The 23,573-nt window shown below is 39.5% G+C and overlaps 1 protein-coding gene across 7 annotated transcripts in view; it reads right to left on the bottom strand.

The window, feature by feature from the left end:
• XRN1 (5'-3' exoribonuclease 1) overlaps window positions 1–23,573 on the bottom strand; it is an 85,409-nt gene that overhangs the window by 4,243 nt on the left and 57,593 nt on the right. For 5 of the 7 annotated variants that reach the window (XM_039487241.1, XM_039487237.1, XM_039487235.1 and 2 more), the window contains exons 26-42: window positions 22,905–22,994; window positions 21,991–22,126; window positions 20,962–21,018; window positions 20,095–20,227; window positions 14,137–14,206; window positions 8,005–8,230; window positions 7,205–7,306; window positions 5,222–5,317; window positions 4,793–4,907; window positions 4,163–4,224; window positions 3,513–3,623; window positions 2,788–2,916; window positions 2,328–2,484; window positions 1,818–1,999; window positions 1,418–1,531; window positions 1,211–1,328; window positions 161–321 (exon numbers count right to left, since the gene is read on the bottom strand). In XM_039487241.1, coding sequence (XP_039343175.1) covers window positions 161–321; window positions 1,211–1,328; window positions 1,418–1,531; window positions 1,818–1,999; window positions 2,328–2,484; window positions 2,788–2,916; window positions 3,513–3,623; window positions 4,163–4,224; window positions 4,793–4,907; window positions 5,222–5,317; window positions 7,205–7,306; window positions 8,005–8,230; window positions 14,137–14,206; window positions 20,095–20,227; window positions 20,962–21,018; window positions 21,991–22,126; window positions 22,905–22,994 — 2,059 coding nt within the window. The remainder of the gene's footprint in view (window positions 1–160; window positions 322–1,210; window positions 1,329–1,417; window positions 1,532–1,817; window positions 2,000–2,327; window positions 2,485–2,787; window positions 2,917–3,512; window positions 3,624–4,162; window positions 4,225–4,792; window positions 4,908–5,221; window positions 5,318–7,204; window positions 7,307–8,004; window positions 8,231–14,136; window positions 14,207–20,094; window positions 20,228–20,961; window positions 21,019–21,990; window positions 22,127–22,904; window positions 22,995–23,573) is intronic. The other 2 variants (XM_039487236.1, XM_039487239.1) reach the window with 2 other exon arrangements.

Raw genomic sequence — 23,573 nt, 5'->3', positions numbered from 1 at the left:
ATACGGACAAGTTTTTAAGTTCTCGGCCATTTTCAACTTATGTATACACTTGACTTTACAAGTTACATCCATGTGATAGCATGGAGTTTCAGCATGTATATAAATACTTTTAACATCTTTTATAAAAATATGATCTCAAGACAATTCCTGTCATGCTTACCTGTAGAGGAATAAACTGGTTGTGAGTACCAACTGGGACAGTTCCTGCAAGAGGCATGTTCCCAGGATATGAACCGGGATAGTAAGATTTGCCATGAATAGGCACTGGAGCTCTCCATGGCATTGTACCAAACATGTGAGATGATGGAGGCATCATATTAGCTGTGAAAAACAACAAATAACTTTTAGTTTCTATTATTTCCTTTTAGGAGGGTGGGGAGTTCTCCAAACCCAGAGTATCTCAAGGATATTTTTTCACTTTGCTTCTTTCACCACAAAGGCCCTGTTTTACAACTGAAGAGGACAGAATGCACTCTCTCTGGATCCAGTCAACAATGCAAAGACTGAGGAGAAGTGGGGGAGCAGTGCCTGCTTGGGGACCTTGAATTCTACACTATTACTAGCTGCCTAATTGCTGGTCACTACTGTCACAACCCTTCTTGCATTCTACAAAAATAGCAGAGCATTAATGGTACCATGGGATTTTTCAGCAGGCTTTCTTGGGGTGTTATATCACGACACTGCTTGGCAAAGGGTGGCAGGCTTCCTACATAGTGTCTCAGGGAAGTACTGAAAAGACTCAGGAGAGCTGGTTCCAAAAAATATGACAAAGAGTGCCTTGATTTGCCAATTCACAGATGATTGTTAGCTATAGGAGAAAATACTAGAAAACTGTTGAGACGATATGGAGGGGAAATCACAAAAGCAGAGCTTTCTGGCAGGTCTTAGAAGTAGATGCGTCTTCCCTCTTGCTGACCAGGACCAACAGTTCTAGACTGCTTCTCATTGTATTCAGGAGAAAAACCAATAGATAGCACATTGACATATGTCCTGAGAAGAACAACTGAACAATTGTTAAGGTGTGGAATTCTTTGTTTTTATTTCGTGTGTCCATGAGAGGAGGTTCACGAATTTCCATTTTCAAGGAGGTTCAGAGGTACATCTACCTAAAATGGTGTTCTCTAGAAGTCACCCATGTTCACAAAATCCTATTAGAATTACAGTCAAGTTTTCAATTATTTGAAAAAAAGTGTATTAGTCAAAAACTTACCAGTGGGCTGGGTGAAGACTGGAGGAATGGATCCAGGTGGTACAGGAGCTCCCATCGACTGATAATTTGGAAACACCGGTGGAGGTGGCGGCAAAGAAAAGTTCACTCCTAAAGAGCTCTAGTTAAGAGAGAATAATTTATTATAACAGGCTCAATGCAATAAAACAAGACAAGGATACTAGGTGTTATATAGTATACCGTTCTCACCAATCGTTGTAATGCAAAAAATGCAGCTCTCTCCTTGGCTTCATTTTCAGAGTGACACTGAGGTCCATGTACTAATAAGCCATTGGATAATTTTACTTGACAAACTGTCATGGTCTAAGAAAATAACATAAAATAGATTTTTTTCATGGAAGTTTGTCTGTCATCACTATATGCAAGCAAACAGAAGAGCTAAAAATTGAGACAGATTAACGTAAATTAATACAATAGTTTTAAGTTTCGTATTTTATTTTTGGAAATGAATCAAATCAAACAAGAGGCACTAAGGTCTCATCTAGACTGGGATTTTAGTTATTAGTACAAATTCATAGCAAAGGGCATGATTTACATGCGTGCAGCTTACTCCACCGGCCTGTAGTTCTACCTATAAAACAAGCCTTACCTGTGGTGTTCTGAGGAAGGAGAAATCTGGTTGTGGCATTCCAACCAGGGAACAAATACGAGAGAGTTCAGATACTGGGGTAGACAACGCAGACTGTGGGCCAAGGAGAGGGTGACCTCCAGTTTCCAAAGCCTGAGCATTATGAGGGCCTCCTACACCATGAGGCTTGTTCATGTAAGCAGCTATAAAAAAGTAAGAAAAAAATAGAACCAGGCAAAAATATAAAATAAAAAGACAATTCTAAAAGACCAACACAGAAGCAAGTATATTTGAATACGTTCCTGGTATTTTCAGAATGTCTGACTTTAATGCTATGCATTCAAGAGATTACTTAGGTATTGTAGGGATTTCCAGTGCTGAACAGTAAAAACGGGATAGAAAATATGGAAAATTCTACTGTTTGATCCTGAAAAGCAGTATCAGTAGCAATCTTTTTACTAATTGTAGAGATAAGTTAACATAAGGCTCTTTTGCCTATTTTGTCGAGGATTAGCTGGTATCTGTACATACCCATTTTTTTTGTTTGTCTATGCTGCATGGCAGCCCCATGGGAATCCTGCCTAGCAGAGGAAGCAGGAACTTCATTAATCAATGGTTTCATTTCATTCTTGGTTTCTATGTCAGAGCCATCAATCTTCAAAATTTCTTTGAGCATCTGTGTTCCTTTCTTTAGAAAAGAAGAAAATATTCAATAATCCAATGAAGTTTAGATAGCACTATTCAAAGTGAATAAAATAATACTGCATAATGGTAACAAAAATTGCAACTTTTGATTTCCCTGAAAAGTAATATTTTACTATTAACTATATATGTTATTTGCTTTAAGAAAAGTTAATAGGTTTTTGTTGTTGTTTTTTAATTAAATATCATTATGTTTAATAAAGTAATAAGTTTTGTTTGTAAACAGAAGTATAAGAAGCTAACAAAACAATGCTAAATTGTCACCCAATGGCTCCCACAATACACAAACCATAGCAAAAGACTGTGGAGACAGATGTTCTTCATTGGTGACTCTTTCTTCCTTGGGATAAGATGATTGCACTTCATTTTCTTTGGAGATTTTCAAAGATGCTAGAAGGTTTTCAAGTTCAGAGTCCTTCTAAGGAATAGAGGTAAGAAGATACTAAAAAATGAATGTAAAACTTTGTATTTAAAATAATAAATGCCATGACCAGAAAGAGCTGGTTTAAAGAAAGATTAAGTCTACTTTGGGCTATTTAGTTTTGTCAGTGTCTGATCCTAATGCGGCTCTCTATATGTGGAACTCCATTCAAGTCAATGGGGACTGTGGGCATAGAGTGACTTCCATGTTGAAAGTATCTAAGCCAGGGGTAGGCAACCTATGGCATGCGTGCCGAAGGCGGCATGCGAGCTGATTTTCAGTGGCACTCAGACTACCCGGGTCCTGGCCACCGGTCCAGGGGCTCTGCATTTTAATTTAATTTCAAATGAAGCTTCTTAAACATTTTAAAAACCTTATTTACTTTACATACAACAATAGTTTAGTTATATATTATAGACTTATAGAAAGACCTTCTACAAACATTAAAATGTATTACTGGCACGCGAAACCTTAAATTAGAGTGAATAAATGAAGACTCAGCACACCACTTCTGAAAGGTTGCCGACCCCTCTAAGCATTTAAAGGGCCAAACTAGTCAGAAGCATGCTCACATTTAATGAGCCAACTTTTACCTTCCCAGCTATACAGGACTCATCAACTGAAGCCTTCTGAATTACAGGCACACTTGGACTTTCATTCCTCTTCAAAAGCTTAACATTATATTTATTTGCTCCTGCAAAATTCTGAAAGAAATTGCAATATTGATTATTACACACTAACACCTCACAGTTAAAATGTAGATCAGCTGAAAATAATCTGCAAATTGTATTTCACAAGCTATCATTCTTGTATCTGAATGGACTACACCCTAATGGAAAGTCCATGATAACATCTATGTTTTGCAATTATAGTATCAGCTTTAAACATGCAAAGCTAGAAAAACTGCAGAATAATGAAAGCAATGGAAGAGATTAAAAAAAACTTCTGACATGCTTGCTAGCATCAGTCTTGGAATGACATGTCATAATATGTATCATGTCTGACAGAAGCATCACCTCTCTCATTTTCTGCCTGTAAAGGCTCCAAGAACAATGGTACAATGTTATATAAAATTTCTAAAGGATAAAAACTGCCACAAATACAAGAACCTTCTGGTCGCTGGCAGCAGAATTCACTGAGCTGCTCAATGGAGAAAATTTGTAAAATGACGAACTAGAAAATAGTAATAAAAACAATTAAATAATTATTGGAATACATGTTCTCAATGTAAGAGGAAATATACCTGTTTGTTTGATATTTTGTGTGTCTGACCTTCATTTCTTGGAACTTTAGAATCTTCTTTAACTACAAATAAATTAGTTCACAGTATCAGCTGCGCAAAGGACCATTTATTCTTTTTTACTGCTTTTAAAAGATATTAAAATAAATCAAATTGACTCCAGAAACCATTATATGTCCCCAGTTAGATTAAATCAGAATTAAATTTGAGATTATGTATCAAACATTTGTTAACTCTGACTTCACTGTTCCTATGCACTTTTCTTGACAGGATAAAAGAAGCAAACATTAAATGTATGTGATAATGCTTATGTAGCTTTACTCGTGTCTAGTAAACATGTTTACTTTTGCTTCCAAAGGTTGTACATGCAAAAACATCCTCTATAAGTTTGATAACGTGGGCCAATTGCTTGATTAAAGACTGCAGGGTCAATTTGTAGAGAGGTCAGATATGCTTAAAAACAGCCAATCCTGGTCCATTTGGGCTCAGTGGGACCAGGATTTGACCAAAATATACACAGTAAAACCATTTGTTTATAAAATGTTGATGGCAAAGAAACTCTGCAGATATTTCTATAAACAATCAAACACAAGCCAGGTTTTTCAAAACTAGACTTCTAATTATAGTACTTACACTTTTTAAATGGCTCCTGTTTTCTTTGCTGGCCTTTGAGGGTACTCTCATTGAAGCCTGGTTTGTACAACTGGTTGCCAGTTCCTGGCTTTGTTTCTTGAGGTAGGATTGCACCCTAGGAATTGAAATATTCACACATTTAATATTAACCAGAAGACAGACACACAATCATTTACAATCTTTACAACAGGTCATCACCTCTTTCCACAATTTTTGATAAAGTTTTATCATATTACACAAAACTAGCTAGTCTGATCTTTGATATTAGCCTAAAAATGTTTAATCTTATGATGAATTCAATGAAAATGAAGAGATAATTCTATATTTTATGTTGTCCATACATAACATATACCCATAAATCAATATTTTCTCTCTAAACAGAAGGAACTTCAGTGAAAATGTTACTCACAATGTCAGTTATATACTAACCTTTTCATTCATATTTTGTTGAACATGTTGAGATTTTCCAGACCCTTGCAGTGATTGCCAAATGCTGCAAAATTCATCATCTTGTTTACTCTGAGCCTGGCAAAATATTTTTTTTAAAATCCTATAAGTACAACTTTTGCATCAATAGAGATACAAATAAATTCTTAAGGCTTGATTTTCAAAAGTGCTGAGCAATTGCCCTTCCCAATGACTTCAAAAAGAATTTGAAGGTGTTTGTAACTTCTGAAAACTAGGCCACAAATATTTATACTATGACTTTCCCTAAGTGTTTCCCTAAAATGTTAAAATGGGAATAGTTTGTTTTGATGTTTTCCCTTCAACAGTAACCTCTAAATATTACTAAAATGAAAGAGTATAACAAAATGCATTTCAAGTTTTCTTCCAAGGCATGCATGTTCCCAGGCTATCATCTGTTTCATTGCTAAGGCACTGATCTTGCAAAACCTCATCCAACAGGTCTATTCACTTGAGTAAAGTTATGCATGCATTTGTGTAGGAATGGGGCTCAAATATGTAAACAACAATTATTAAGAGGATCTTATGGCCTGAATGGGAAGGTGCGTAAAAAAAAAAAAATCAATGATTTTTTTGGAAATGTTTTTAATTTTTTTTTATTTAAATAAGTTTTTTTTAATTTTGTCATTTAAATTATACTACATTTTTCTTTTTAAAAATAAACCTGTTTAAATGCAATCTGATTTAAATATAAAATATGTCAAGGCTTAAACTTACTATAATCTCTGAAATCATTTAAATAAAAATAAATATTCTGAATCAACGAGCCTTATATAGAATGCTTTTTCTATATAAAGAAAGAATCAGGGGAAAAATGCTAACTCTTGAGGTCAAGCTTTATACATATGGCATAATAGATCAGCTTAAGTTACTTAGGAGACTGTCTCATTTTCAGGAGACTTAGGTAAGTAGGAACTTAAGCTCCAGCCACTTTCACTTAGACTTATTTGAAAATTTTCCCAGGGTGACCTGAAACAGTCAGTTTAATTCACTGACTACAATTACTCCCTCTGCTTAATAAATCATTTAGTTGGAAAAGTGAAACATGTTTCAAAAAGAGAAGTTTATGGATCAAAACAGTTAAGGTTTTGTTTAATAAAAATAAATTTTATATGCTGTTTTGCATGTTTAATTAAATTCCAGTTACCATTCTAATCCAGCTTGACACAAATCATTAGCAAAAAGTGAATTATCTAGTAAATAAGCAAAATATCTTTCACCATTTTCTTACTTAAAATGTACAATAAGAATCTGAAAATATTAAGCTATATAATTGCTTAAATAAATGAATACAGATAGTGTAGCACAAAGATGACCAAATCTAGCAAAAATGCTCTATTTAATTGTAAATAAACACATTTTAATGGTTATATCAATGACAATGCACCTTTCTTTAGAAAATAGCTGAAGTATAAATGGAAAACTTAATTAAAATTGATTTAATTCAAGGCTTTCCACTTGGTGATATAAATAATGATTTAAATTGCCTTGTTTTAAATCAATCCATACTGAAATGGGTTAATACACTCACTTCCTTACAGACTCATTAAAGGCTGCCTCAGTCTGAATCTGGATTACAAAACACCTGTGTTTGACATGGGTAGTCTGGCAGTGCTAAAAATCTGTAAAGCCACGGCAAAAGGACACAACTGTAAATAGTGAGCCATTACAAATACTAACAAGCAAGCTGGAAATCCAGCCATACTCACAGCAACAGCTTAACTCTTACTGTGTATTCATTTGAATCCATTATTTTTTTTATACTGTGATGATCAGGATAGTGTATAACTTCCTTTTGGCAAGTATACTTTGCTAAACAACAACTAGTTTAATTTTCCGTTTGATTGTGAGTGATATTTGCACCAATGTTTTCAAAAGGTTTAAATCCATCTGTACTTAAACGGAATATGGATTTTTTAATACCCAATAACAAATCATAACACTTACTTTTTGTTTCTGATTGCTGCCCAAAAATGATCCTTTCTGTAGTGAAATGGAATTGCCCTGATTTTCAGCCCTGAGATTGTAATGCTGTCTTCCATTCAGTTGCTAAATCATCGATTTAAAAAAGTAGGTAAGAGGTGTTTCATTGTTTCTAAGTTATTTTGTAGAATGATTTTTCTTCCACAGATTTACATGATGAGAAAATTCTTAAACAAGAAATCATCCCTCAAACTCTCATTGTTCTTTAAAGAAACTGCTCATTAAGGTAAAATAGTTAAATTAGGCCTATGACAACTCAGTCTTATTCAAGCCATTTTTCTTGTGCATTATATTTCCAAAATGAACTGAATTCTCACCAAGTTACAAAATAGATAGCACAGGAAAATTAAGTCTTCTATTTATTCTCAGCAGGGATACAATCCTGATCCAGAGGAACAATCATTATTGATGGGGGTGGGAAAAAGGAAGATAGTTGTCTTTCTGCCAAGGTTGCTAATAGAAAGGCTACTTTAGACACTTGCCCACTAGTAACCGGACTGAAGCTACCAACTTCTTTCACAAAGGCCATCAAACTGCTGTCAGAGGGACCAAGGTTTTGGGCCATTTGAATTTTGGATGGATCTGAATTAGTGTGTTAGTGAATTAGTGTAAAAGGCTCAATATATTACTGAGTCACTAAACTCTGTCTAAACATAACCATGAAAAATACAGAATTCTATCAGTATCAATGAAGACCCAACAACAGTACTAACTCCATTTCTATTGAAAAATGATTGTATATAAACTAAAGAGAAAGATCTTACTCGAGTAGGAACAAAAAGGGAACGAGGAGAATGGTTGAGACCTCCTAGATGCACTTTTTGTGAGCATACAGATGACGACTCAGATGGGCATGAGTTGTAATGATTCACAGCTGGTTGTGGTTTCACTATGGCTGTCAATTTCTGATTTCCTGTTTCGGACCGACTACCATGAGATAGGTTAATTAAGGCACTTGTTGGCAGACGATAACCTCTAGCAGGTGAGCACCTAAACAAAAAAGAGAAAAACAAGTTAGATAATTATTTTAAGTTGTTGATTGTCCACTGCCTGTATGTCTCGGTTAATAGTACTTTTGCCTCTGGGCCAAAAGGCCACGAATTCAAGACTGACAGCAAGACCTGGGACCATACCTAGTATTAAAACTGCAGTAACGTCCTTTGGCTATGATGTTAACCATACAATGTTCCCTCTTGCCTGCCTATGGTAACTAGCCAAGTTAAATATAATACATAATACTACTCTTTGAGCTTACATAGCCCCTTTTAAGCAATGAGTTCAAAGCACTTTATAAATATTAGTTAATCATCACAGCATGCTTTTGAGGTCATTATTGTTATAACCACTTTACAGGACGATGAATTGACACACAAAGATATTAAGTGATTTGCCTAAGATCACACTTCAAGTCAGCACCAGAATCAAAAAACAAAACATCAGTGTCCTGGTTTCTAGTAACTTCTGTATCACACAATTTCCTAAAAAAAAGTGTCCTAAAATGGAAGTTGTAGGGTACTCAGTGCTTTTGAAAATATGACTACTGATTTAAGTACCTAAATATGAATTTGGGATCCATAACAGAATGAGCTGGCCCTTGAAGGGAAATTGGGATCAGCCCCACCTATCCCTAATTTGCCTCTCAGGGGATGGTTTGGGATGGTGGTTGGGTTGGGTGACCTGGATCACACGGTAGCCCAAGAGCAAGGACTTCTGATCTCTCCATAGAGGGTCAGAGTCTGGAGTGGGCTGGCAGAGCTGGGACCTAATGCTTGATACAAGAGCGAAGAGAAGAGAGCTGCTGGGAACCCAGAGGGGATCCAGGGTGAGGAAGGACGGGGAAGAAGCTGTCCCTACCAGCCATAAGGAAAGGCATGTCTGGAGCTACTTGCAGAAGGAGCAAAATATTTTAGAGGGAATTAGGAGCTCAGGAAGGGCATGGAAAGGGGACAAGATTTAGGGAGACACTGCAGAGGAGGTAGGACTCTTCTGTGGAGAGAAACCCACAGGGGGTAGAGTAGGTCTCTGGGGGTGAGGGGAGAGCTGAGTTAGGGCCTACAACAGATGGAAGAGATCCACAGGGAGCACAGTAGTCTCCTGTAGGAGGAAACCCTGAGATTAGGCTTTGTAAGTGGAAGCAGAAAACTTCAGTAACCTAAGGGAGCAGAAAAATTATTTGGATTTTCACTTGGATGTTTCAGTTACCCCAAAGGGGGGGTTGAACTTTATGTGACTTGGCAGAAAGGCTGAGCCGCAGAAGACCACGTGAGAGGCAGACAGCCTGCAGGAGGTGCTTCAGCTCAGGATACTGGTGACATTAAGCATGGATGCAAGGAGGTGCTCCAAACTGGGAGTGTGCCCCACTGCACATTTATTTTATATTAATAAACCAGTCTACAGAAGAGAAGAACAAACAAAAAGCATTGGTTGGTTTGGCTGCAGAAAAGGGGACATTGAGGCAGCAGCAGGGTCTGAAAATGGATGAGGCAAGAGCCTGTTACAGGAGCATAACTGTAGGAGAAGGTTACTCACCCTGTGCCGTAACTGAGGCTCTTCAAGATGGTTGTCCCTGTGCGGTGCTCTATTTTAGGTGATTCCGCACCCCTGTGCTTGTAATCACAGATTTATAGTAGCAGTGCCTGGTTGGGTTGCACATGCACTGTCCCCGTCTTGCACCGCCTCAATTGGTTACATAGCACTGTGCAACCAACCCCCCCTTAGTTTCTTCTCTATCTCAGAGTATCCAGCGTGAAAACTCTGAAGAGGAGGGAGGATAGTGGAACACCCACAGGGACAACCATCTAAAAAAACCTCAATTACTGCACAGGGTAAGTAACCTTTTCTTCTTTTTCTTGGAGGATCCCTGTGGGTGCTCCACTTTAGGTGACTGTAGAGCAGTGCCCCTCGGTGGAAGAGTTGCAGTTGTGACAGATGACAAAATCATAATCCACATAAAGCATCTGAGGATGAATTCTGCTCTATGGCATAAAGTTGTGTGAATGCATGGGAGGACGCCCAGGTTGCTGTTTTGCAGATGTTCACAATGGGGATATTGTTAAGGAAGGCTATCAATGCAGACAAAGCTCTGATGGAGTGTATGAGAGTCCCTGGAGAGGGTTGTAGCTGTTGGTGATAACAAAAGTCAATGCATCTGGAGATCCATTTAGACAACCCCTGTTTAGATATGGCATCTCCTTTTGATCATTCTGCGATGGAAAGGACAATTTTGGTGACTTTCTGAAAGTCTTTGTTCTCTCGATGTAAAAGGCTAGCACCCTTCGGACATTCAGGGTGTGAAGTGCTGCTTCTCTTTTATTCCCATCGGGTTTTGGGAAGAATGATGGGAGGTGAATGGGTTGATTAAGATGGAATGAAGAGGCAACCTTAGGTAAGAACTTGGGATGCAGTCTTAAGGTAACTTTATTTTTGAAGAATGTTGTGCATGGGGGAGTGTGCCATAAGGGCTCCCGGTTCCCCCCGCCCCGTGAATTGTTGTTGGGGCAGTGAGGCTGTAGCCTCCGGAGAGCTGAGGTAGGCCCTGATGAACTCCAGTTTCTGCACTGGTGCGAATGCTGATTTCTGTGCATTTACTTGTAGGCCTAGACATGTGAAAAGAACTACTGTGTTTTGAGTGGCTTCTAGTGCCCCTTGTTGAGTCAATGCTTTGAGTAAACAATCATCCAAATAGGGGAATATTATGATCCCTTGTCTGCATAGGTGAGCCACCACCAGGAGAACTTTCAAAAATACCCATGGTGCCGTGGACATTCCAAAGGACAGAATGTTGTATTGAAAATGGCTGGCTCCTAGAACAAACCTGAGGAACCTCCTGTGTGAGAGATGTATTGTTATATGAAAATATGCATCCTGGAGGTCAAGGGCAGAGAACCAGTCTCCTCTTTCCAGTGCTGGAATTATGCTTGCTAATGTGACCATCCTAAAGTGTTGGGTCTTCATGAATTTGTTGAGTTTCCTTAAGTCAAGAATGGGCCTCCATCTTTCCATTTTTTTCTAGATTAAAAAGTAATGTGAGTAAAATTCCCTCCCTCTGTGTTGTGTTGGCACTAATTCTACTGCACCTAGGTGTATGAGATGGTTTATGTCCTGTCACAGTAGATGTTCATGAGAGGGGTACCTGAAGATGAACAGAGATTGAGGGTGTGTGGGTGGGGGGGGAGGGGGAATAGAGGTAAATGGGATGGAATAGCCAGTCTCGATGATCTCTAATACCCATCTGTCTGACGTGATGGTCTGTCAAACTGGATGGAATGGGGTCAGACAATCTCTGAATAAATGAATGGGAGGTAGTGGGTGTTTCCAGCACATGAAATCGTGAGTATCTCGGGCCCTCAACCAAAATTGTTGTCTTGAAGTATTTGCTGGGATGTCAAAGACTGGTACAGGGACTATTGTCATCTTTCAGGTCTCTTCTTCAGTCTCTGAGGTTGTGCATAAGGCACAGATCAGAATCTTTGTGCTGAGCCATACTTGTCCTGTTTTTTCTTATTCTTAGGCATGTATATGCCCAAGGATTTCAGTGTTGCTCTGGAGTCCTTCAACATGTGAAGGGATTCATTGGTTTTGGATGCAAATACCTTGGGGCTTTCAAATGGGAGAACCTTGACCATTGATTGTACCTCTTTGGGAAACCCAGAAAGGTGGCACCAGGTGCACATTGCATGACTACGGCTGGGGTGATGGAACATGCCGCTGTGTCTTCCGAGTCCAGTGATACTTGCAAGGCTGTTTGAATGAGAAGATGGCCCTCTGAGATGGTCGCTCTGAATTGTTCCTTCTCTTCTTCAGGCAGAAACTCAATAAAATCCAATAGTTTTGGGTAGTTTGTATAATTGTACATGGCCATTAAAGCCTCACAGTTGGTGATCCTAAATTGTAGGGTTGCCGATTGATAGGCTTTACAACCGAAAAGGTCTAGTCTCTTCCAGTCCCTGTAGTACAGGGTGGCTCTGGAATGGTGTTTTCTGCCCCATTCATTCACTGCTTCCACCATCAGGGAGTTTGGTGTGTGGTGTGAAAAAAGGAATTCCATTCTCTTAGACAGGGCATAATACTTTTTATCTGCCCTCTTGCAGACTGGACTGTTGGCGGGGTCTGCCAGATGGTTTTGGCTGGGTTCATGAGGGAGTCATTGATTGTTATGGCGATTCTGGAAGAATTTGATGTGTGCAGTATGCCCAGCAGCTTATGCTAGGAGTCAGGCACCTCCTCTAGTGGAATGCCCCAGGAATCTGGCACTCTTTTAAAGAGCTCCTGAAATTGTTGAAAATCATTCCACAGGTGGGAGGTGGGGGCATGATGCTTTCATCTGGGGAAGAAAATGAGAAAGTTGGCTGCTAGTGCAGCTACATGTTCTGAAGCCTCCTCCAGTTCCTCAGCCACCATTTCTGGAGGTTCGGAGGGTCCTGGTACAGAGGGTGAAGGGGAATGTCTTGACCTCACCCTGGGTGGACTGGAAGGCTTGTGGTGTTGTGTTCGGTATGCTGCCCATGGTTCCCAATAAGGCCCCTGGGGTGGGAAAGTCATGGGTCATGGCATCCATGGGCATCTGTACTAGCTCTGAGTTTGAGATCCCGGATGATAATCTCTTTGTTGTGATGGACATGGTCTGGCAGAAGCATGAGGCGGCGAGGAGTGATGGGTGGCATAGATTTCCCCTTCATCCTAATTGTCCTCATCACTTGAAAAGAGAGGAGCAGATCTGGGCAGTGCGGTAAGATGGCTCGGTACCGAGCATGCTGGAGTGACGTCGGTACTGGGAAGAGGAGATTCTGGTGAAGAGACCAGGAGATCCTTGTGTCAAAGGAATTGCTGCAATACCAAGAGCATTGGTACCTATGAAGGCTTTGGTGGTGGTACCAAAGTCTGGGATGCAGTTGTGGTGCAGTGCTGAGGATCGCACTCTGTGCGCCATGGAGGCAGAAGGCGGCACCATAGCTTGCAGTGCTGTCAAACTGCTCAGTGCTGAGAGCCTCATCAGCTCTGATGGTACCGAGGCAGAGGGTTTTGCTTTCCCTTTGCTGCCCTTATCTGAATTAGCCCACTTACGGTCTTTTGCAGGTGCGGTACCCACAGTACCGCATGGTCCCACTACCTTGGAGGTGGAAAGCCCGGTATGGTTGGGTACCGATGGGGTCTGCTGAGTTGGAGAATGCAGTTTCTTGGTGGATTTCTGAGGAGGAGAAGCTGAAGCCTGCTTTTTAGTCACCTTCTTGGCAGAGCGCTCTTTTGCCTGAGCATATGAACAGGAGCCTCTGTCTTGGCCCATTCTGTTTAAATCTGAAAGCTTTGATTAGAGCAGAATTTTGTGGCAGGGTAAAATAGGTGAATTCTGTTGCTGCAGAATATATAGGGTACTGCTTATGACGACTGCTGTTTTCACCTACACTTGCCCCACTACCAGCATCAAAGTCGCTTCTTGTTTTGTAAAGTACTTTTCAGATACTATAACTTGAGCATGAAAGGCACTATTATAAAACCAAAATCTATTTCCAGTGTGATTAGAGACATGCAGATAATAAATAGTATATTTTATAAAACATTCTATTTGCAAGCACATCTGCATAGCCTAGTTCTCTAGTCCTTTGCGTGTGGCATCAGGGTGGTTGCTTTGGAAGATAAGAACTTCACTTGGGGATGTCAATATCAGGAGTAATAAGCACTTCTTCAGAGAGACAGATTCTGTTTTCATGCAATTGTCTCTAGTCATAAAGAATGAGGGACAAAAATTCAGAAAACATACATTACAGAAGCAAAACTACCTCTAAATGGAGCTGGTCAAAGTTCTCATGAGGTATTCAAAAACATTCACACTCATCAACAAAAAGCCAGTAATTTAAATTCAGTTCAGTCTCACATAATCAGTATGAGCAAACACAGACCTTATTGTTAGGCCTCCAGGGAATTCTTCATCGAACAACACTTCAAAGAGTACATCCATTTCTCTGCTTGCTGTAGAAAATAATGACATGTACAGTAAGTAGCCTACTTGCTTGTCTACCACTAATTGCACATAGTGGTAATTAAGAAGACATAAAACTAAATTATTATTAGCGTGATATCTTAAATATTCCTATGCCCCATATATAAAACTTCATTCAGTTATTTGGAAACACCTCAAAGAAGGTCATGCGTAATTGTCCTCTAGGATATGCATAAACTGTAAATCTACTATAAGCAACTATAAGTAGCAGTAATCTAGAGTTGTAATTTTGATAGCAGTCCCTAATAGTCTGTTATTTTCCCAACACACAACTGTACTTTCCTTTGGGTATTTAATGATCAAAAGAGGAAATATTCTTTCCCCTTAATAGCTAATCCTATAAATCGGGCCTACTTGATTTTATTTTTGTTGCAATTTTTTTAAAACACAGAATATGTAGTTTGTTCTCTGTACAATGATGGTATGGTCAATGGCACAGAAGCTTTATGGATATAAAACCATCTGGAAAGAGAGACAGTGGGTGAATCCATACATCCAGGTAACCAGAGACAACAGTTTTGAAACTGGCTCTCAGCAGAGGATATCACTTGTACAGTGATGGATAAATATACTGTTTTATAATTTATATTAATCTAAAGTCATTGCAAATGAAAAAGGGCATATTTTAAAGGTTTGGCCTATCTGAAATTCTGTTAGACACAACTTTCATTAAAGTGACTATTAAAATGCCAGACTAGAGGAATATCTACCCCACTGTTTCTCAAACTTTTTCATGTAGTGACTGCCTGCGTAGGTGAGTCCTTTCATCCAGATCCCTCAAAAGAGGTGCCAAAGATATACAGAAGTGGTTTTTAACCTGGTGGTCCACAGACTGTCTTATATTTCCTAAGGGGTCCACACCTCCATGCAAAATTTTTTAAGGGCCTGCAAATGAAAAAAGGTTGAAAACCACTGGTTTATATCAGAGGGGTAGCCGTGTTAGTCTGGATCTGTAAAGGCGTCAGAGTTCTGTGGCATCTTATAGACTAACAAACGTTTGTTAGTCTATAAAGTGCCACAGAACTCTTTGGCGCTTTATAGGGATTCTGATATCTGAGGAAGAATGGTTGCAAGTGATATAGTAGGTCACTGAAGAGAAGCCTAGATCAAAACCACAGGTTGAGAATGTATGCTCTACTTTAAGGTGAGTAATATTTACTCCCGGTGGAATTCTGCACCGCTGTACATGCGTAGAATTTATGTCCCCCGCAGATTTCTTTGTTTCCCTGCAGAAATATGACTTTCTGATGGAGAAGCAAAGGGAAACCACAAGAGCAGTTTTGCGACCCTCCCCAGCAGTATGTTTCAAGTGCCCAGGGAAGCTGGCAGAGAGGTATATCACTGTGAGCAGGGGGTGGGACTGGGGAGGACCTGGCGTGTGGCTCCTCCCCTGTGCCAGGCTCAGCTGCTGGTCCCAGCTGGGCTGGGGAGGACGGGACTTTCTCTTCCCCTGCCTGGCGCCCGGGGCCATGTCAGACCCACCCCCAGATTTATTCTCTAGTTGTACGAAGCTCTGAAAACTCCATCCCATTGCTTCCTGCACCCATCTCTCCTTAGCTGCACAGGAAGGGATCACTGTATAGGGAGCTTCTCCCCCATCCACCCAACCCGTGCATCCAGATCCCCATATACCCAGACCTTCCCGCCGAGCTTCAACCCCTGCCACCCAGAACTTCCCCTCCACCCACCCAATGAGCCCCATGTTCCCTGCCCCTGGACCATCCCAACAAGCCACCCACACCTGGATCCCCACCCTACTGAGCCCCAACCAGCTGCACCTGGATCCCCACCCCACTGAGCCCAACTCAGCATCCCCAACCCCCGCACTGAGCTCCCCTGCTGAGCCCTATCCTCTCCACACCCAGACTCCGCCCCCCCGAACCCCAACTACCTTCGCCTGGACCCCCCGGCAGAGTCCCATTATTGTTGCACTCAGAACCTCCCCAACAAGCCCGTGCATCCAGATCCCCCTCCGCACCTGGATCTTTAACTGAGCTGCCCACACCCAGATTGCCCCACACAGAATCCTCTCAACTCACAGCTGGACCCCCCCACACTAAGCCCCTCCACACTTGGATCCTGCCTTGCTGAGCCTACCTGTCCACACCTGGTGCACCTGGCACAGAGGGGCAGGGCCCTGGGGTGTTTCTGGGGAAGGCCTAGTCCTTGTGCTGTGTCAGGGTTGGGTGCAGCCTCACCGTCAAATCCGTGTCCCGGTGGGGGAGCTGCACAGTGATCTCCCACCTCTGTGCAGCCAGTGGCCTGTGCTCCCCAATGCCATGCTGGAGCTTCCACATTTATTTTACAAATAAAATTTGCAGATTTTTATTTTTTTTTGGTGTAGAATGCCCATAAGAGTAAATATTTAGTGGAACCTTATGTATGATAAAAACATTCAGACCACCACTATTGTGTCCCTCTGTTTTACTGTCTGTCTCTCCAATTTTGTCTCTTCTCCTATATGCCTTCGCCTCTTTTCTGGTATGTGTTCCTTCTTATTGGCTTTACTGCCTGTCCTTTATTAAAGCCAAAGACTAAGTAGTTCTACATTCAAGGGTAGAGCTACTTAACACATGAAGTGACTGATAAAAGAAACTACATTTTAAGCATTCAGCTTAGGGCTTGTCTACACATGGAGTTAGGCCAGAATTAACTCTGTGCGAACCCACTTATTCCAGAATTAAGAGTGTCCAGATATGGAGCTATTTCGAAATAACTATTCTGCTTCAAATTTACATTTTAACTTATTCTGGAATAACTTGTGTAGACAAGCTCCTAGATATGTTACTAGGAGCTTTAAGTTGCATGTGCTGCTTAACTGGAGAATTTTAACTGAACTCTCTCAGACTGCTAGAAAGTCTCCTCTCTAGAATTTCAAATTATTTTTTTAATTTAAGTTTTCTATCACTGTGTCAGAAACTGGAGTATAAGCAAATTCTGTCAGTTTTTGTCCTCACTTGTTACAACCAGGGTCAATGTACATGTGGGAAAGGATGGTCAAACCTGTTTCTAATCCCTCCCTCCCATCAGGGCTGGCGGCTCCAGGGGTTTTGCCGCCCCAAGCAGCAAAAAAAAAAAAAAAAGCTGCGATCGCAATCTGCGGCAATTCAGTGGGAGGTCCTTCGTTCCGAGCGGGAGTGAGGGATCCTCCGCCGAATTGCCGCCGAATACCTTAAAGTGCCAGCCCACTCCTGAGTTGCTGCCCCAAGCACCTGCTTGATAAGCTGGTGCTTGGAGCCGGCCCTGCCTCCGATTCACCCAGTTAGACTGGATTCTTGAGAAACCAGAAGAGTTGTGTACTTATTTTAGATTACAAAACACACATGAAGAACAGTCCATGCCATTAGGAGTTTATAAAGCACTATGCACTCTAATGGAGCTATATTATTCACAAATAGCACTCTAAATTCTCCACTGTATCTGAGGCAAATTTTGTTGTCCCAAATGGATTTTATCTGTTCCATCATTTTATCTTTATTCTTCCACAAGACTTTATTAGACGTGAGAAGAGTCAAGAAAATATTAATCTCAGTTCCTAAATAATCTCTTCAGCTTCATTAGGTAGAGGACCAAATGTAACTGGAGACAACTTTCTCATGCTCCTGAAAAGCGGAGAAACCATCCTCCTAAGCCGCTGCCAGCCCCTCCCCCTCCCAAGAAAAACCAAAAAACAAATGCATACCTCTCTCATTTTCTTGAGAACATTCCAACATCATGCTCAAATGACAGCATATGACATCTAAACCAAATAATGTTACTGACTAGGGCTGTCGATTAACTGCAGTTAACTCACATGGATTCAAAAAAATTAATCGTGATTTAAAAAATTAATCGAGATTAATTGTAGTTTTAAACACGCTGTTAAACGATAGTATACCAATTGAAATGTATTAAATATTTTGGATGTTTTTCTACATTTTCATAAAGTATTCTGTGTTGTAATTGAAATCAAAGTGTATATTATTTTTATTACAAATCTTTGCACTATAAAAATGATAAAAAATTGTTTTTCAATTCATTTCATACAAAAACCTGCATTCAAAAACAAAACAATGTAAAACTTCAGAACCTACAAGTCCACTCAGTCCTACTTCTTGTTCTGCCAGTCACTAAGGCAAACAAGTTTGTTTACATTTACAGGAGATAATGCTGCCCACTTCTTATTTACAATGTCACCAGAAAGTGAAGAGAGTCATTTGCATGGCACTTTTGTAGCCGGCATTGCAAGGTATTTACGTGTTAGATATGCTAAACATTCATAGGCCCATTCATGCTTCGACCACCATTCCAGAGGACATGCTTCCATGCTGATGCTGCTCATTAAAAAAAATAATGCTTTAATTACATTTGTGACTGAACTCCTTGGAGGAGAATTGTATGTCCCCATCTCTGTTTTACCCGCATTCTGCCATATATTTCACGTTATAGCAGTCTTGGATGATGACCCATCACACACTGTTCATTTTAAGAACACTTTCACTGCAGATTTCACAAAACGCAAAGAAGGTACCAATGTGAGATTTCTAAAGATAGCTACAGCACTCGACCCAAGGGTTAAGCATCCGAAGTGCCTTCCAAAATGTGACAGGGATGAGGTGTGAAGCATGCGTTCAGAAGTCTTAAAAGAGAAACACTGTGATGAGGAAGCTACAGAACTCAAACCACCAAAGAAGAAAATCAACCTTCTGCTGTTGGCATCTGACTCAGATAATGAAAATTAACATGCATCGGTCCACACTGCTTCGGACAGTTATTGAGCAGAACCCGTCATCAGCATGGACACATGTCCCCTGGAATGGTGGTTGAAACATGAAGAGACATATGAATCTTTAGTGCATCTGGCACATCAATATCTTGCAACGCTGGCTACAACTGTTCAATGAGAACGCTTGTTCTCCCTTTCAGGTGACACTGTAAACAAGAAGCGGATAGCATTATCTTCTGCAAATGTAAACAAACTTGTTTGTCTGAGTGATTGGCTGAACAATAAGTAGGACTGAGTGGACTTCTAGGCTCTAAAATTTTACATTGTTTTATTTTTGAATGAAGTTTTTTTTTTTTAACATAATTCTACATTTTAAAGTTCAACTTTCATGATAAAGCAATTGCACTACAGTACTTGTATTAAGTGAATTGAAAAATACTGTTTCTTGTTTTTATATAGTGCAAATACTTGTAATAAAAAATAAATATAAAGTGACCCCTGTACACTTTGCATTCTGTTTTGTAATCAAAATAAATATATTTGAAAATGTAAAAAACATCCAAAAATATTTAAATAAATGGTATTCTATTATACAGTGCCGTTAATCACGTGATTAATAGTGACTATTTTTTTAAATCACTTGACAGCCCTATTACTGACCCTTTGGTCACATGAAAGTTACCAAACAACTGATCCTGCTCTAATGGGGGAAGACGACAATATTCAGATCCTGAATCCAAATACTATCATATCTGAATATAATCCTAGAGTAGCTTCTTCCTTACCTCCCACTGCAACCAGCTTTAGGGTCCCCACAACCATGAACTCTCTTCTTGGGGGTGGGGACAGAGACTTTAAACCCTGAATCCAATCCTCACCCTTATCTCTCCACATTTTGCAGCAATAGCGCAGAAAAGACTTCTGCACTTGCTGTTACACTGAGCCTCAGAACGCACAGATGGCACAGTAAGTGGAACGACCGCATGGTACATTGCAAACCAAATTTCTATTTTTTAATTGTGCCTCATCTCCAATTTGACTCTTTATTAATACTGTTCACAATTAAATGAAAAAGAATAAAAGCTTACAGCAGTTTGTTTTCATGCCAACCTTATAGCTAACATAAGATCATTATTATGATGAAAATATTACCTCCTTTAAGTCCTATAATGGTACCTCGAAGACCAACTGGAACAGAAAAGTTCTCCCTCACATTGACAACGCGGTCAAACAGTCGATACTCTGCATCTCTGTCTGGAACAACCCCATTCTGTTGTTCTAGAGGCTGACATTAACCAAAAGACTATATTAATTCTTGTAAAATATAAAGATAAGTTATTCTGATTTTAATAACAAATGAATCATGGATTTAAAAAAAACTTAAAGAAGTTGAAATGATTACATTGTTTTCAGGACACTAAGAAAACAATTTGAACTCTTCTCACAACCAGGTCGAGAGTTACAATTCTTAGAAAACATCGTTTTATTAATAATATTGCTAACTAGGAAGCTGCAGTGCTACTCAGTGCTACTGAATGGGCCCATGGAGTTGAGGGAAGGCACAATCAGAAGTAATGTTCAGCTTCTCTTGTGCCATCAGCAGGAGCATCTGAGAGATACCCAGCAAAGAAGCCTAGAGCATACAGGTGCCATGAAAAGAGCAAAACAGGCAAAGGGCAGCATTTCTGAAGCATTTAATATTCTTGCTACATATATTACAATTATGGAGGGAATGAAAGTTGTAGAATCAGCAAATAGACAGAAGAAGGCAAAAGACATATGCTACCAAACCACATGAGAGTCGATAATTGGATTTCTGTCCCATTTATGCAGCAGTCATTGTTATTAAGTAACTCTACACTGAAACTGATTTCCTAGGAGATACCTGAATTAATCCTGTCCCAACTAAGTGAAGTGCCCTATAATAATTTTTGAAAGTTCATGAAGTTTGTTCAGGTTATATTTATTTTACATATGTTTAATTTTATAATAAAAACTAACAGCCCTCAAATGACTTACTCTATACAGCAAATGGGGTTTCACCGTCACTCGCACCTTCTTGTTACTCTTCCTTTGCTAAAGGAAAGGGACAAAAGAATTTTAAAAACTATTAAGTAAGAAGTCTGAAAAATTATGCCATTGTTTTGCAATGTCTTAAATAAAAAATGCCCACTATCAGTCTGAAGTGAAAACAGATGGGATTTATTGTTTGATGTGTGAGCAAGTAAGCAGAACAGGGATCAGAATGCAGTAGGACTTCTGAAGAAAATATATATATGTGCTCCATGAAAATGTACTTCAGGCATTCTTCTGGTATTAACAGAGGAGACACAGTTCTCAAGACTTTGAATCATGATGAAACACTGTATTTAAAAAATACTTTCAAGTAACTGGATCTAAGTAGTCAGGTTAGTCTTTCTAAACCATGGCTTAAATTATTTAACCAATCCCAAAACAAACCCAAAGTTAATATCACTTTTGCTTCTGGAGCCTTCTACACAATCTGGAAGAAAGAATATCAACCACTTGTCTCATGGGGATTTGCTACACATCATGGGACTTAACCCATTTAACACTTAATACCTCCTTGCCTGTTTTTGTTTTATTTTCTCTTTTACTTGAATGGATCTGATGAGAGAGACCTGTGAGGCTGGAGGAGACTGCCTCCTAGTTATCTGAGGATCAAAGGGAAACTATTTGGAAAACAGAATGGAAGATTGGGTTTGTGTTTGGAAGACATTGTGAGGGGTCCAGGACTTCTTTGGACACAGATTCTTTTCCCAAGATCATTCACAGTCAGGGGAGCTCAGAGCAGATCTGGCTTAACTAAGAGAAAAGAGCCAAAGAGTAGAGAGACTGCTGATGCCCTTTTCTGAGTTGCTATGACAATTTATGATGCAATTTAGTAGCTTACAGTTCTTTCAATAGACTCTGTAGTATTTGCCATGCCACAGAAAAAACATTTTCTGTAATCTGAATAAAGTACTTGGACAATAAAAATAACTGCCTTTTAGTCCACCACTAGTCAAATCTATAAAAATTCAGTACCTTGCACTTCTCTAATTCTTCTTCAATTTTCTCTACAATAGCTGCATCCAGAATTTGTAAGTCACAAGATGAACGAGATAAAGCGCTGACAGGATGCGCCTTTAGCCAGGCAACAATTTCTTGAACTCTCTCAGCACTATATAAAAAAAATTACATATTAATCATAATTGTTGAGGGCTTATATATTATTGTGGACTATACCCAGTTTCTGGATTTATAATGTCACCAGATACACAGTAGTAGGCGCATCTTATAACTGGATATAATCATAACAAACACTGCTGTGTGCACCGAGAGTTTAGTATAGGGACAAAAAAATTAACCATGATAGAATGATGCTTCAAAAGTATAAACTAAAATGCAGACTCTTGAAATTCTACCTTCCAGACTAAAAATCTGGATTTTCAAACAAAAATCATTAAAAACACCCCATGAAGATTATTTTAAAAGCAAAAATTAAAAACTAAACTGTACAAATATGAGGTATAGGTATGATAAATAGCTAGCTCTAGAAACGACTTATGTAATATCCTGATAATTGTCAAAATCATCCTTTAATAAGTCTGGTCCTGAAGAAAAAGATAGGTTTCAGTTATTTAAAAAGGCCACCATTATGTGGTGGCAGCCATTTTCAGTACTGTCAAATCCCTCTTGCCACCAGTTTCCTGTCTACCAATCTTCAGGTTGGGCAGTTTCCCTGCCTGCAGATATTTCAGTACTTGAAGAATTTCTGCACATATTTATTACAGCAAAATTTCTAGTCTAGTATTTGGACTGGATGATTCCAAAAATACTGAAATAATTGTACCCTTCTTTGCTTTGAGACTTCAGTAGTTTTTGAATGTACAGAGGTCAATATCTGGAACTTGTCATATAAAATACTATTTAATCAAAATGAAAAAAACATTGCTTACCCATTCTCGTCCTCCCCAGGCCAAATATCATCTTCATAGAATATATCTTCTTGACTATTTTTGGCAATATAACTAAACAGTTCAGGGACCCTAATAATAAAAGGGATATAGTTTCACATACAGCACAGTCAAAAACAAGTGCTTAATAGACACAAAATAATCTGGAATCCGGGGTGCAGTAGCCTTCCATAAATGTACAGAGTTTTATTGGCCAAATAGGCAGTGCAATATGCTGACAAAAGATGGAAAATCAGAGTTCTGTCCAAGATCATCTCTTGCTAGGACTCAGAACACACTAGAAGTAAAATGAGACATTCCCTTTCTCTAAGTCCGCCCAACTCCATCATGCAACCTCAGAAGCAGTACTGATGGGCTCCAGAAGGGCCTGTGTCCTGCCCTCTTTGGTTAAAAGGCTGGATCTCTATGACATGGGAATAAAGAAGAAATTGGAAGATCCCACATGCTCCATCCCCCTCTCCATAAAGTAAGCTTAAGTTACAGAGACAGACTGTTGCTAAGGGATTCTAATGATGACAAGTTACTGGAGAGGAACTTGGATGGATTGGGATGTCACCAAAGCCCCACATGATAGCTCAACATTTTTGCTTTTTAGGCTGTTTATTTTTTTCCATTTATGCAGTCATTTTTACATAATTGTAGTCAGCCTCT

Source organism: Mauremys reevesii, linkage group 9 (genome assembly GCF_016161935.1).
Source record: "Mauremys reevesii isolate NIE-2019 linkage group 9, ASM1616193v1, whole genome shotgun sequence".
Classification (NCBI taxonomy): Eukaryota; Metazoa; Chordata; order Testudines; family Geoemydidae; genus Mauremys; species Mauremys reevesii.
Note: the sequence above shows the minus strand (reverse complement) of the source record. Positions and strands in the feature narration are given on the sequence as shown.